Source organism: Protopterus annectens, chromosome 11.part0, assembly GCF_019279795.1.
Source record: "Protopterus annectens isolate FY-2018-M chromosome 11.part0, PAN1.0, whole genome shotgun sequence".
Taxonomy (NCBI): Eukaryota; Metazoa; Chordata; order Ceratodontiformes; family Protopteridae; genus Protopterus; species Protopterus annectens.
This window is the reverse complement of record NC_056745.1, coordinates 1,159,391,263-1,159,406,877: the sequence shown is the minus strand read 5'-3', so window position 1 is coordinate 1,159,406,877 and position 15,615 is coordinate 1,159,391,263. Positions and strand designations below refer to the sequence as shown.

Genomic DNA, 15,615 nt, shown 5'->3' with positions numbered 1-15,615 from the left:
TGGGGATATGAGTTTTTCCTGCAGGAGATAGTTAGCAATTGTTTTTCAATACATTTTTCTAGTATTTTGGAGAGGAGGATAAAATTGCTATAGGTCTAAAGTTAATAATGTCTGTTGAATTTCCTCCTTTGTGCAGAGAGATAATGTGTAACTTTTCCCAGAGAGAGGGAACGTGGAATTTCTGAACTGACCTTTATATAAGGACTGAGACAGGATAGGCAATGCTATCAGCTGCTATTTTAAGGTACTCACTTGGAAGGTCATCAGCTGAAGTGTGTGTGTGTGTGTGTGTGTGTGTGTGTGTGTGTGTGTGTGTGTGTGTGTGTGTGTGTGTGTGTGTGTGTGTGTGTGTGTGTGTGTGTGTGTGTGTGTGTGTGTGTGTGTGTGTGTGTGTGTATTTATACACACACAAATATATACATAGATCTTCACCCATGCAATATAATATAATTACATTTAAACTATGCATACTGCAGTGCTGTAGTACAGGATTAACATATCTATCTCCGCACAAAATAGTGAGAGTCCCATCATATATATAAATTCATTAAAAAGATCCTTCAGAAAGTTTTTTGGTATTGATAAAATGCCGGTAGTACATGTACATATCTCCTTAACTGTGTAACTTTACTTAGTAGCTCACTTGTACCTTTAACAAATGCTGATGGAATCCCTACTTCTTTATACAAAAAGATGACTCATGGTCAAGCCTAACCATTTTGTTGGACTCTCTCTGCAAGAAGCTGATAGACATTTTAGGGTATGGTGCATATCCTAATGCAATTTAAGCAAACAATATAATGAAGTAATCTTGGGAGTTATTATAACCAAATCATTTACCTAGCCCAGAGTGACAAAGTTCCATTGTCCTCTCTTAAGTAAAGTCTTCAATTCAACATAAAATTCTTTAGCAGGATTTACTTTATTTTTTTCTGCATTTTAGAAGGATGGACGAGTTACTCCAGAAGACCCTTTTCAGCCACAATACATGGACTATAGGCAGCGTACATAATTACATAATATGAAACACCATGGCATTGTCTCTTTACAATACCTTATACAATAATTTCCCTTTCAAAATGTTCATGCACACAGATATATAAAATTCATCTTGCATTACAGCAGTACTTCTCCACTAGGAAATTAATATATTGTGTTAGGATTATTTTGTTTCCATTTCCTTCATTTATTGCAATCCACACTGTTAACTGAAGGGTTCTATGCAGGTGTCCAACTTCGGATTGCTCACTTACTGTGTGCACATGCATATTTGCTCATTTTTTGTTTGCTCACTGCACAGTGCAGCACTGTATGTAGGCTTGAATTGTAGCCACTTGTATTCACTCTGAGACTACATATTGAGACATTCTGTTTTTTTATTTTTTTCAGTTTGTTTTAACTGATCATTCCTTCCCCAAGGTGTAGGACCTGCGGGTGAAAATAATAAAATAAGAGACTTGCCACAGTGCAAAAAAAAATTTGTCTTTAGGTGTTCACATTTGATTGAATTAATTCTTGTTTAGATTATATGTGTACTCAAGTAATTAGTTTCATGCAACTGTAGCTGGTTTTATGTGGAATTTAAATGTTTTGCGATATCACAGTGGAACTATAATAAAAGTATCTGGGGATAAAAACATACAAATCATTTTGGTAATCTGTGGTGAAGTTCACAGACAAAGTAAAATATACTGATTTGCTAACAAAGTGCAATACAATGCATTTCACAGAAAAGTGACTAAGGTACAATTCTTGGAAACAAGGAAGTGTTAACAGAAAGCAGAGTAGATAATGAACAAAACTGAAGACTAGTTGTTGTGTCTTTCGGCTTATACCGGTTAGGGGTCGCCACAGCGGAACTCCGGTCTGCTAATGTTTGGTAGTGGATTTTTACGTGGCAAGTTACCAGCCCTGACGCACAACCTTCAATGAAGGCACGCTCATTCACACATGCCTCCACAAAGAAGATGCGCTAGCTGAGAATCGAATGGGACAACGTCTTGCTGTGAGGCGACAATGCTAGCACAGCACCACTACCACGGGATAAAACTGAAGACTAGTATAATGTGAAAATAATGGATATGTGAAACATAAAATTACCATTACTAAAACGCACTAAAACTGACTGCATTTTATCTTTTGTGTTTCATCCTTAACCAGTGTAAATAATTGTACACTAAACTGTAGTACTTTCCTTAATTAAAAAAAAAAGAACAAAGCACCAAATATGAATATCTGAATCCATCCACAACCACTTTTTCCATATGTGGTCTGGGTGTCATGCCAACAGCGACAATCATCTACAGCCAAGGTTTACACCAGCAGGTGGCTAGCCCTGCAGTGGTAGTTCTTCCAAACCACACTCATACTAATGGCTAATTTAGTGTCCAATCCACCTACTGGATGTCTTTGGAATGTGGGAGGAAACCCACACAAACAGGACATGCAGACTCCACATAGAAGGCATCCCAGCCACGAATCAAAACAGGGAACCTCGATGTGAAGCGACAACACTATCCACTGTGCCACCCAAGTTTGAATATCTGAATCTGGAACATTAAATGGGAACATTTTGAAGGCAGGGTTATGGACTTGCACTCAGATGACAATTTTTCAACTTGCAGTTAAATTGTTACATTTATTTGTGTTGGTGAAGGTCTAATTTTAGCACACAAAATGTGATGTGACAATAGTACTTTACAACTTTAATACTTTTCATGAGGGACAACAATTCTCTAAAGAAAAAGCTGTTTTCTGACACATTTATTTAAAGGTTGTTACAACTGTAAAAATGTAAGCCTTTTTTTTTTCTTTCTTATGTAAAAAATTTCAACCACAGATTTTTATAATAAATCCAGAAGATCCAAGTCACTCAATCCACTCTTGGGGGGAGGTTTGGGTTTAGTAGTTATAGAGTCTCTTTGACCCACTTCAGGTCTTTTAGGAGAATGTTTCCCCCCTGCTTCAGTAGAAGTTGTTTCTTTTGCTGGTTTTCCTGGAGTATGAGCAATTGCTGGTTTTCTGCCATCTGGCTTTCCTCCCTCTGCTGGTGAAGAATTTTCTTCGTCTTTTTCATAATGGTGTACTGCCTTTAAATAATATTGAATACATTTATTTTCCATATTTTGATAATGTAGTAAAATACACAAGAAATTAACACAAGCTGGTTTCTCACTGCAGACAAATTTTAAGTTTCCCTTAGTTTATGTTTTCACTATGTACTGTTTCCTGAAAGTTTTAACTGAAATGATGTACAAAACTGTCAAACATTTCATGCAAACCGACTCTGTCAAACACAAATGCTACTGTGTAAAAAAATCCACATCAGTCCTACACTAAAAACATTCTCCTCTAGAACTGGAAGTTAATTCATAGAAGTCTAGTTGCAGTAATTTATGTATGTATACATTTATTTATTTCCACTGAACAGCTCCTTTTCAGTGGGGCCTGGGTAGTAAAACTCCATGCATATAAAAACACAACTAAATCAACATAAAGCTATAGTGGTTATGACAGCTGACATAAAAAATAAAGAATTTAGACATTTACAACTAATCTTATTTTTAACTGAATACAATTAGCAAAAAAAACAGCCTAGATTGTATGTACAACTAAATCTAAGTAAGGTGCAGTTTTGTATAATATACAACGGCTATGAAAGTCGAATAAGAAAACATATATAAAAAACAAAGCATGTTTCAGACAGATCACCAAAGTGCAAGTACAGCTGTGTAAGCATTTGTGTGCAAAGGAAAAGTAAATGGAAAATATTTAGTATAACAGATTAAAGATTACAGTGTGGCAATCGATTAGAAGGAACTTGGAGTGTAGTGGCAAACGGTGCACCCTAAAAGGTAAGTTTTTATGAATTCTTTCTAAACTGAAGTTCATCACCTCAGGAAGGGACAAAGGATTTACTGTGTGGTAATGTTTTAGTAGCCCTTGCTGTTATGGGAAAACTACTCAGGTACCAACACCTTTTCCCAACGGTTCTTGGAATTCATGAATTTCAACGCCCTGGATCAACTAATTCATTGTCCCATCAGGGGCTCCAATATCCTAGACCTGGTCATTACCACCATGGGAGATAAATGCTCCACACCAGTGGTCACCCCCTCATAGGTCAGGTTTAACCATAAGCTAATCACCCTTGACATCCACATCCCATCCCCACCCCCCAGTAAGGAAACCTCTGTAAAAATCTTCTCCAAAGCCAACTTCATGCTAAAGTCAGAAGTGACAAACTTCACGACACCCATGCAGACGGGAGGTGAAGGTTCGGCTGCTGAATCCTACACTAAGGCACTGTACAAGCACGTCCACTCGTGCATGAATGGTGCCATCCCATGCTTTTAAGCACCCAGTTACGAATAAACTTTATCATTTTTATGGTGTAGCTACATGTACATCCACCTTTGTGGTCTACATAGCAACTTGTGTTGTATGCCCTTCATTTTATGTTGGGATGACAACAAAGAGACTTAAGGACCGTATAGTTGAACATAAATCTAATATTAGGAAACAATGTGAAAAAATGCCCTGTTTAAGCATATAAAGGAACAAGGGAAAGAGCATATGTTCAAGTTTAGAGTAATAGATATGTTAACTAAAACATTGAGAGGGGGAGATATATGTAATCTGCTGGAAGTTAGGGAATACGAATGGATAGTTCGTTTGTCAGCAGATATTCATCCAGGTCTAAATGCAGCAGTGTCTTTAAAACCGGTATTAGTTAGGCAACAACATAATAAATTGAAGTAATTACTGAAATATATATAAGATTTTATTGGGAAGACAAAATTATTTAGAAAACATTCTTTGAAAAACTTTTTAAAAAAACTTTTTTAAGATAAAAGGCTTTAAGAAATGTTAATAACTTTATGCCTAAACAATAGCTAATGTATCTCATGTGGGTGAAGTGTTTTGTATTGTTGAATATGTACCAATTTTGTTTTATATGGTGATGTAGTTAGCCACATGACTTTGGCTGCAAGTCATGTGACGTGTTGTGGGTATATTTAAATTGAATTTTAATTGTACCTTATGTTAATCATTGATGAAGGGTGTTTGCCTGAAAGCTCTGTGTTTGATAAAGGTTGACTTCTTTTACTCAACTGAGTTTGTCTTCTACGCCATCCCAAATAGAACCAAGACGCTCTCCTCCAAAAAAGGAAGCCAATTTGGTGGTCCCTTGCCATAAACAAACTATACAACAGAAGGAAGAAACTGTTGCAAAAAAGTGGAAAATCCCAGGATACAAAAAACTCCCTTATCAGCCTCAGTAAAAAGCTTAAATCCCTCATAAAATCCTCCAAAGCTAGTTACGAAAATAAAATTGCCAAAGATTCCAAAGACAACCACAAGGCATTCTATAGTTATGTCAAAAATCTAAATGGCAATGCTCAGATCTGCACGGCACTACAACAGAATGGCATTAAATATACTGATCCCAAGGATATTGCCAATATCCTGGCAGATCGATTTAGTGACAACTTCACCCCCCTCTCACCCCCTAAAGAGCCCATCTCAATTCCAAAACATTGCCAAATTCCGGTAATCATGGCCACACAGGTAGAATCCGCACTCTCCAAAGCTAAGAATACAGCATCCATAGGACCAGATGACATCCCTGGCTGTGTACGTGAACTACAAAATGAACTGGCACCTCACCTAAGTGTCATGTTTAATCATAGCCTCACCTCAGGCTTTGTACCCACTGAGTGGTGATACAGTTATCCCACTCCACAAGGGGGGATCCACCTTGGATCCTGGGAACTACCGTCCCAGTCTGACGAGCCTGATCTGCAAGGGCATGGAACGCATTATCATGGAACTTATAAACAAAGACATTGGCAACCTTCAAACACTGGACCCCACCCAGTTTGGGTTTGTGAAGGGCTGATCTTGTCTCCTGAACCTGATTGACTTTGAATCAGGCTCCAGGGCTGTGGGCAAGGGTAAAGCAGTCCACACAGCCTATCTGGACCTCACCAAGGTCTTCGACTACATCCCCCACTCTGGAATCATAGGTAAACTTACTAAACTGGGCATAAATCCCTACGTTACTTGATTGGTTGCCAACTGGCTTACTGAAAGAACCCAGACTGTAAAAGTAGCTGACTCCAAATCCAGCTCCAGACAAGTGACAAGTGGAGTATCTCAGGGTTCAGTCCTGAGACAGCTCTTATTTGGCATCTACTTCTCTGAAGTACAGGCCAACACTAAGGTACTCTGGCTAACAAAGTTCGCAGATGACTGCAAACTGGGAGCCATTACTGAATCCCTAAATGATGTGGATATTCTATAAAAAGGCCTTACAAAAACAGATGCGTGGTGCTAGAGCCATGGGCTCAAGCTTAATGCCAAGAAATGTATAGTTATCCCCTTTGGGAAAAAAATATGTACCCATGAATTACCACATAAGTGGCAGTATACTAAACACCGAAAGTGTGATGAGAGACTTAGGGACACAGGTGGACAGTTGTCTCACCTTCAATAACCACATCGCCACAACAGTCAGGAAATCCTTCTATGTGCCACACCTCATCATTAAGGGCTTTTTATCCAGAAAAAAGGAGGTATTTGTCCCACTGTATTCATACCTCATTAGACCCATTATAGCGTATAATGCCCCGTTTGGCATGTACCTCACACGACATCTGCAACAGCTGGAAAGGCCGCAGAAATACTTCACTAAATGAATCACAGGTCTAAAGCAGATGCCCTATGCTGACTGTCTAAAAAAACTCCAGCTATACGCTGTCGCATATTGTCCACTCAGAGGCGATCTCTGCTTTAACATACAAGGCCATGTCAAACCCTGAGCTGTTGGACATGCTCCACTTAAAGAAATCCCAATCCCTCAGAGCCACACACTCCAGGGATCTAAACCTTGTCATCATAATGAACAAAACATGCTGTAGGGATAGGTTCCTGACCCACAGATTCCTCATACTCTGGAATAGACTGCCCATACATGTCAAGCAGAGCGCCTCCTTGGCCCTCTTCAAAAGGAACTTTGACGATTTCATGGGAGATAGGAAATTCACCCCGGGGATCACGTCAGTCACCCTGCTAGACAGGGGTCCAGGGAAGTAAATATTGTGGGAAGAAATATCCAGGGAATTGTTATGGCTAGGCTTGTATAGGCCCTAGGGCCAATAGCCTAGTACCAACCTATGAACCTATGTAAGTCCTTTCCAGGAATATAACAGAGGGTTCTGTTTAAACCAGTCAAGGTACAGTTCCCATAATCCTGCAGCAAACAAGAGTGCAACAATTGCAAAACTGGGTTTCAGTGACAAAGGGTAAGTGAAGCTGGAGAAGCGAATAACTTCCAGAACTGAAATGTGACTCTAGCAGAAACAATTCTTGCATAAGTACTATAAATAGATTAGATTAGAAAATGTTACATGCCTGCTGAAAGTATAAACCTGGAAACCTAATTTTGAATTTGTCTGTCCCTGCCCTTGTGACTTTTTCATGTAAAAGGAAGCTCTCCAACATTACTTTCTTAGAATATGTCACTAAACTCTCCTTCTTCCAGGTGACTGCATTCACTGATTCAACCCTAACCAACCTCCCTAGTAGACAGTGTCACAATGATGTCATCCATCCTGTAATGCACTGGCTCAGCAATCATTTCCTAGAAAAATAGATTCTAAGTTTGGTCCAGTATTTACCCTCTGAAATTTCAGGTTGTAATTCCAGGCAAATCCTTTGGTCTTTAATATGAACAGCAAGATTTAGATCTCTTCACTCAACTCTTGAAAGATTTTAAGTCTCCCAGTCTTTCTGCTTTCTAGTACATATGATTCAAAATCCTGCCTGCAGGCCTCGACACCTTGACTATCATGACACTCACATTTTGGTAGAACTCCTCTGTACACGTTTTAATTGTACAACAGGGACTTATAATTGGGGCAACAGAAACTCCAGAACTCCATCCACCTAAAGATAATACTTTTGGCCAGTCAACCTGGATTTCTGTGGGCATACAGCCTGAGACCCATAACAGCAGGTTCTCTGCAGTGACCACCTCAAGTATCTTCCTGTGAAAAATGTAAGTGAATCTCGGGTTCCTATTAGAACTCCAAACGCTTGAAATGTTGAATGTCATATGGTCGACACCATATGATCGACATTTCAAGAGTTTGAAGGTTAAACGTAATGGCGCCGTTCAGTGCAGAATGAGAGAATTTCCCTTTTCTGCACTGAAGTGCAGTCTCAGAGTTGGTATATTTAAGAAGGGGGGGGTGTGGGGTGTGCAGGGGAGCTTGCCACCCTACCTACACCGTTAAGGTAAGTTTTTTTATTTATTTATTTTTTGTTTTATTATATATTCGAACTTTTAAACTTCGATCATATGTTGTCGAACATATGGGATTCGAAGTTTAAAAAGTTCAAATATATAATATAGACCTGTGAATCTCTGGTTTCCATCCCTGCATGTATGACCCTATGACTTGTAAAATGGTGAAAGTAAGACTTCAAGCATTACTCCCACAGTGATTTCAGTCTAGATAATTCTGAAAAAACATTTTCTTCATCTCCACATTTAAATCACTCTCTCCTTGTTGCTATCAGCAACCAAGCTGATTCACTTCCATGTATCTCTGAATATAACAGCTACAAAATATTGTACAACAGTGGATTAAGGGCCGTGTATGACATCAGTAACATCAACGGCTTCCTAACTCTTGGAACGCTATGAACTTCGGGATCTAGCAGAAAAAAGTATATATCGTCTCCTTTCCTTTTCAGGCAGCAGAATTATCTTTAATGTCATGATAAGGTATGAAACAGCATATTTTTTTAAGGTCGATGTATAACACTCAGAGTCTTTTCATTTGAGGCTTGAATGCTGCTTTTACAGATTACAGCAAAGTTAGCTTGGAGTGATTTCATCTTCCCAAAATCTTGTTAGTAGTAATCAACAGTGTTTAATGTTACCAAGCATCAGAAGTCAGGTTTCTAAAAACAGTATAATTAGACTAAAACATGTGCATTTATTTTTCTGCTGCAATATGTATATCGGTATATAAGTATATAAAATGCAAATTATTTTCTTATAGATTTACATTGGTTTCAGACTGCAATAATAACTGGCTGCAGAAAATCTACCCTTTGACAACCTATGGCTGCTTTTTTTTTTTTTACACTGAAACCTCACACAACATAATCTCGTCTTCTAGTTTGTCTGAAATGCTACTTGCAATACATGTAAAGAAGGTTATTATGCACATTATGGACAAACTTCCATGTGCAGCCATGTTACTTGAACCATTTTCTGCATGCTCAGGATCACTTTTCTTTTGAACTTTCACTAGCCGGTAGTGACCCCTTAGTAAAGTCTTTTCACATCCTCCCCTGAGACAGGTGATTTAGCACCAACCACTTAGTCCCATCTCCTCAGCTGATGCCTCCGTCACTCATTCTCTAGCAGAACATTGATCACAGGTCATATGGTCAGGCCCAAAACCTTGCACTCCACAACAGGGTGCAACAAGACAGTACTGGGATCAAACTCATGTAGTAGCAGTGTTTAAGGGAGGTCTCAACAGGAAACAGGACACAAAATGTAAAATAGACAGTATCCTGCCAGTAGAGGCACAGCTGTGTGGTGCTCATGTAAGGGACATATTTTCAGGTGCCACTGACCAACATTCATTTGGGCTGAGAATGGGGCAGGGCAATAAGCATGTGCCCCAGTCTGATGATATCCCAGAAGATGTTCTAATAAGTAATGATTTTTAAAATGCAGTACACATAGTCAGGCTTAGAGGCAATCAAATCTGAAACATAGTAGGTGTGAAACCCAGACTGTGTCCACACATTCAGTACAGATGGATAATTTGGCCACTTTGGGAAAACAACTTTATCATAGCAAAAACACCAAAGTGGAACAACAGCTGTCAGAAAATACTGGATTTATTCCAGCAGTTGTTTCAGAGGAATAAATTGTTGGTAGCAATACATATAAATCAGAGAGATGGTTGTAAAACTACTAGACTTCAATTAAAAGGAGAATTAGGAATAATTACAGAAAGCGACAACTAAGGCAGTCACATCACTTGGGGCCAAGAGGGAGACAGTCAAGGCGGCTCAGATTCCTCATGCATAGGGTCTGTATACTGGTAAATGGTTGTTATAGAGAAAGAAGGCTGATAAAGAAGGGATAGAGAGAAGTGATTAAGCAGTTGTAATTTCAATGGCTTACTACCAGGCATTTCTAGCCAAAGCCTATAATATTCCTTTTTTCAAACCATATGACCATAAAGTTTACAAAAAGGAGGCTTTTATTAAACTTCAACTGACCAGACCAGATATTACAAAACACATAAATGGGTACTGCAAAACTTGTATGCAATGTCAGAAGACAGAAAATAAAGCTACAGCATGTCCAACTGAAACAGTATGATGCAGACTCAGGGGCCCAACAAACAATAACAAGGGCAAGGTTATTTATCAGGGCAAAGTGCTGCCAGGTAAATATGGTAAAGGTCAGTATCTTAGTCTGTTCACATGAAAACCTGAGTGCAATGAGAAATGTATATTTTTACCTCAAGCTAAATTTCTTGATGGCTTCTCAATAAAGCTCATTTGAGACTCAGAAGAAAGGAATTGTGTGAGAATGGCTATAGTAAACTGAGAGAATGTTAAATGTGTCTCAAAAGAAAAATGCATAAAAAGTAAATTAGTTGTATTGGAGTTCAATCGTATTTAAGGAAATGTATTGTTACAAGTCTGAAAGAAAAAATAAATTTGCTTCCCATGTGCCTCTGATAGAAGAGGTTTGAGAGGTCACTCAGTGAAAGTTCTAGCTTGGCTGGAGTTTTCATTTAGTTTTTACCAATTGTTTTTTCTGTGTGACCTTTTCACTCTTTGTTAAAGTAAAACTATGGGAAAATGTTTGGAGACTAACTCAAACAGTTAATAGTTACATAAAGTAAAATAAGTTTTTAGGCACTACTCTTTTGAATGATGAAGCATATCCTTGGGACATAGTTCATATTATACTGTCCATAGGTCAAAAACTGATTAATAGTATAATCAGAAGAAGCTATTCAGTTTACACATTAGGCAGATTTTTCTGACCAACTTCTGGCATTTTCATACATTTGCATATCTGCTTAGAAAAATACTTCAACATATTTATTTCAAGTAGAAGGTCTTACTCAGTGATAGTGCTTGTGGCTAATGGTTTATTTAATGGTTAAAGGGCTTATGCATTTATCTTCTTAATCTGGAAGGCAACCACACTTAGAATGGTGACTGCTTTGAGCTAATTGCCATCATTTGAATATTTAAAGGGCGACTTATTTTAAGAGTAAAAGGTAAAGTGTGGTCTTGTTTTGTTAGTTTTGACTAACTGGTGGCAGCATAGCTTAAACCTTGACAAGGCAGTAGTTGGTGCTGGAGAATCATTGATTACCTCCCATTTTGAAAATAGTGTGTGCGTGTCTGTGCATAACAATTCTGGTCTCGCTTCAGTTATTGTTGGTAGGCTTGCACTGAAACACACTGGGCTCATTCTGAAGTAGGTAAAACGCATAAGCCAGTATCTATAACTCTTATATGTAGCTGCACAGTGTAATGTTTATTTTGGTGTGACAGGTGTTAGCCATTACCCAAGGTAGCAGTACACATTTATCATATAACCTTAAGGCCAACTTCCCATTAATGGGCATCAGTGGTGGGATTCAAACCTTATACTGTTGGTTGCATTACTTTCAAATATTCATTACAATGGTGCATGAGTTATAACCCATAGCCTCTGTCCATCTCAAAGACAAATATTAGATATTCTGATTACAACAACATTTCTGTTTTGGCTGATTCTGTTTCAGTTGCTTTTGTATGCAGCTTTGATTTTAATGGGCTATCAGAGAAGCAAACATAGAAATCCTTCCTCTTAGTCTATAGCACATAATTAACCATGGAGATGATAGTTCAATACCTTGCAGTAGAACAGTTCTATATTCCAGTAAAACTAACTCTACATAATAATCATTGCTAATGTCCTACAGCTTTCTTAAAAGGTTCTTGACTGTTTGTTGTCTTGACCATTAGACTGTTTATAGTTAAGAATAACATATTATGCTGACATTCCTAATGTGCTAAAAAATCCATTCCATTTCATATTTGCATTCTGTGGATCATTATGAGATACAATAACATGTGCAATTCCATGTCTTGAAAGTACCTCTTCTCATTATTAACTCTGTGGCTTCTGGAAACTTCAATCAATGCAAATGTTGCTTCCTAATCTGGAACCAGAGAAATCCCCCATGAGGTTAAAAGAAAGAATAATCAGCAATACCCCAATCTCAGAATTATAACCCCCCCGCCAATGCACTTAAAACTCTTACTGTTCTGATGACCCAGTCCTCTTCCACAGTCTTAACAGAATCAAGAGATATTTTCTTCTCTCGATTTGTTACTTTGATAAGCATTGCACTCAATATAGTTCCAAAACACTGTATTTGCACAGAATTATTTGGCTAAAATAATAACATCACAAGTTTTTTTTTTCTTTTAATTTTACAATGTCCAGGTTAAACTTGTATATTCTTACTAATACTAATTACTTTAGTTGATTTGATGCTATCACTTTATCATATTTAAACAATGAGCCTTTCATCCAGTAAATCTCTTCTCTGAATGAAAAGTAAGGTTGTGTTTCTATCTCCATGGCAGACTATTCTATTGTGGCCAGACTCTCATAGCCACATCCTGAAGCATTTACATCTTAGGATCACACACAGCACATTTATGAAACTATTTTAATTTCTTTACAATCACTAGAAACAGTACAATTATCCAGTTGGCTTCCAATTTATCTCCAAGCAAACTAATGGTCATGGCAAATTTGCTAGCTCAGCATATTTGCTATATGCATCCATTTTTCTGTATTATTACTCAACCAGGCCATAGCTCTGTAATCAAACAACATTCTTTATCAACTAGATAGTGCTTGTGCTATAATGCATTGAATATATTCTGTAATAGTTAATGGTCACTTTTCATTACCACCTTTTCCCCATAAACATACTCATGGAACTTTTCACAACCATATTCAATGGCTTAGCAGATCTTTTTCTGTCTGTGCACATACTTTCTAGCAATCAGTAAACCTTTGGACCAAAGCAACTCGTTACTTCTATTATAAAATGAATGCATTATTAACCTTATGGATTGCATGTACTTATAACACGACTGCTTATTCACCTCAAAAAATTTCAGTAGATGCAGATGTTTCGCTTGCAAATTAAGACATTCAGAGTTCATTCTTTGCTCTGAACTCTGGTATGAATCTGTAACTGTTCCAGTAATTTAATAAAAGGCATGCTTATTTCTGATATATGCAGAATTCTATACCAATAAATTTCATAACTGTTTGCTCTTTCCTCTGGACAATCTGTACCAGTGCTATGGCTTAAAATAATCTATCAAGCCATCTAAAGTCAAAAGATGATTCATGTATCTCAACTCTGCAGCTCTGATTTTACACTTCTGTTCAGCTTATCATTTTATCAACTCAGCCTTGCGAGCAGCTTGTTCATTTGCTGGCCTTGGTATTCTATGGTCATGCCTGTTACTGGTATATTGTCAATGGGGTTAACATCCACTGGAAAATTAAATGCATCCAACTTGAAATTCTCCTACTCAAGCTTAATTTGCCAAAATCCCTGGTTACCTATCAAGCACAGAAAATGTTTCACTGTGGTCTCACCCAAACCATGTCTTCAGCTGTGCAAAGTAGACAATGTTCCCTTTCTCTGTGCAGTCTTATTCAGATCTCGTGGTATCAGTACATGCAAGCGTTTACCATAGATTCTCAGCAGTAACTATGTTATTATCCATTCAGTAAGCTGTTTAATCATTTCCACGTGCTTCATGCTGTTCATCTCCTTTTCATTTCTGCTCCTCAAAGCAACAAGGACATTACATGGAGCACTGTACTGCCTGTAACACGTTGGCCTATGTCTGAATATGATTAATTCCTGACAAACCAATACGTAAACACATTGTCAGAGTCGAAAAAATCACCAGTGTGCATTCACATTGCAAATTCTTTTCACCGTACCAAGCTTCTGTCAAATTAAATAGCCTAATACAGCTATAACTTTAATTCTCACTATCTAGAACTAAATCTTATATTTCTTATTCTTATTTTCACATGCAAGCACCTTCTGACCTAATGATTTTACAGCAAGAACTGTATAAGTAATTTACACAAAGATGGCTTCAATTTACTCACCATCTGAATCATTGCTTTAAATATTTAGAAAAACATTATTCTCCATATGTTGATTTTGTACCTAATTCAAGCACAACAGTTTCTTTAGCTTCCCTCATTAGACTTCCAGATGATTTTCTGTCACAAATTATCTATATTACTTTCTTGCACACTAATAAATTTGTGCATATTTTGAACACTTAATGTGCCTGCAAATAATTTTCATGGCTTTGTTCCCCTACATGCAATATTTTGAGTAGAAAATTCATCTGGCAACTAGATTTGCCTTTCCACAACTTCTACACATGCTTTTAGCCACACCTCATCGCCCTTTTCCAATGCTTTTCACACATACCATGACTCATGTCACACTTTTTACTTTATTCTAAATTGCCCTTTCAGTTGTGAAGTAGTAATTGCACTCTGTACAATCAGTCACTGACATTAAATCTACCTCTCTGAATAACCTACCTTTCATCTGATCATTTCATAAAATGCACTTGATTCTGTCGCATCACCTTTGGCCAAGTTTTTTGAATTTGATGAGCCTAAGTATCAACAGTTTCAGAGTCATATTTTACCTTTGCGAAGAACAAAGACCATATACAATATTTTTCTCAGCTGAATAACTTTTGGCTCGTCAATTCAGTATTCCCTCTCTTTATCTTCTCTCAATCTCTCCCTCTCTCAAAACAGAAAGCAAAATATATAAATGTCAGGTTTTCTCTCCCTACAAAATAAGGAAGTAAAGCTCTCTATACCTTTTCAGTCTTAAGAAGCAAAAAGTCATCTAAGACACCACATGCCAGCTGGCCTGTAGTATCCTGCATGACTTTCTGCTTCTTTACATTTGGATATTCTTTGCCTGAGACTTTTCCTGCTGAGTGCTCTGTGTTGTGTTTTTACCTTTTAAGTCTTCTCAGGTATACTGCTTGCAGTTGTGAAAAAGATGAATATCTGCAGCCATAATTTCAGTTCTCAAACTGTCCTCCTGAGAGAAATTTCCTGGAGCCCAGAGCTTCACCTTAACTGTTGTTATGGCAATACTCAGCCATTTAGTGAGCACAATGGAGGCCTCTGATGTACCCACAAAGTATAATGGCAAACTGCAAGCATTGCTTCCTAATCTAGAACCTGAGAAATCCCCATGATGTTAAATGAAAGAATAATCGGCTATACCACAACTTCAGAATTGTATTCCCCCAACCACTTAAAACTCTTGCTATTCTGATGATCAAACTATAATCCCTGAACTTTAAGTAGGCATCCTATTAAGCTGGTTTAACTTGATACTGCATTATGTCATAGCAAAAATTGCTGCAGAAATGTAATTGATATTAACCTTCAGGAAAGATCTGGAAGACATTCCTTAG

The 15,615-nt window shown here is 37.7% G+C and overlaps 1 protein-coding gene across 1 annotated transcript in view; it reads right to left on the bottom strand.

Moving 5' to 3' along the window:
• Nucleotides 1-2,748: 2,748 nt before the first annotated feature.
• Nucleotides 2,749-15,615, bottom strand: part of LOC122815758 (kininogen-2-like) — a 340,159-nt gene continuing 327,292 nt past the window's right edge. The window contains exon 10 of the mRNA XM_044088520.1: nt 2,749-3,089. Coding sequence (XP_043944455.1) covers nt 2,844-3,089 — 246 coding nt within the window. The 3' untranslated portion in view covers nt 2,749-2,843. The remainder of the gene's footprint in view (nt 3,090-15,615) is intronic.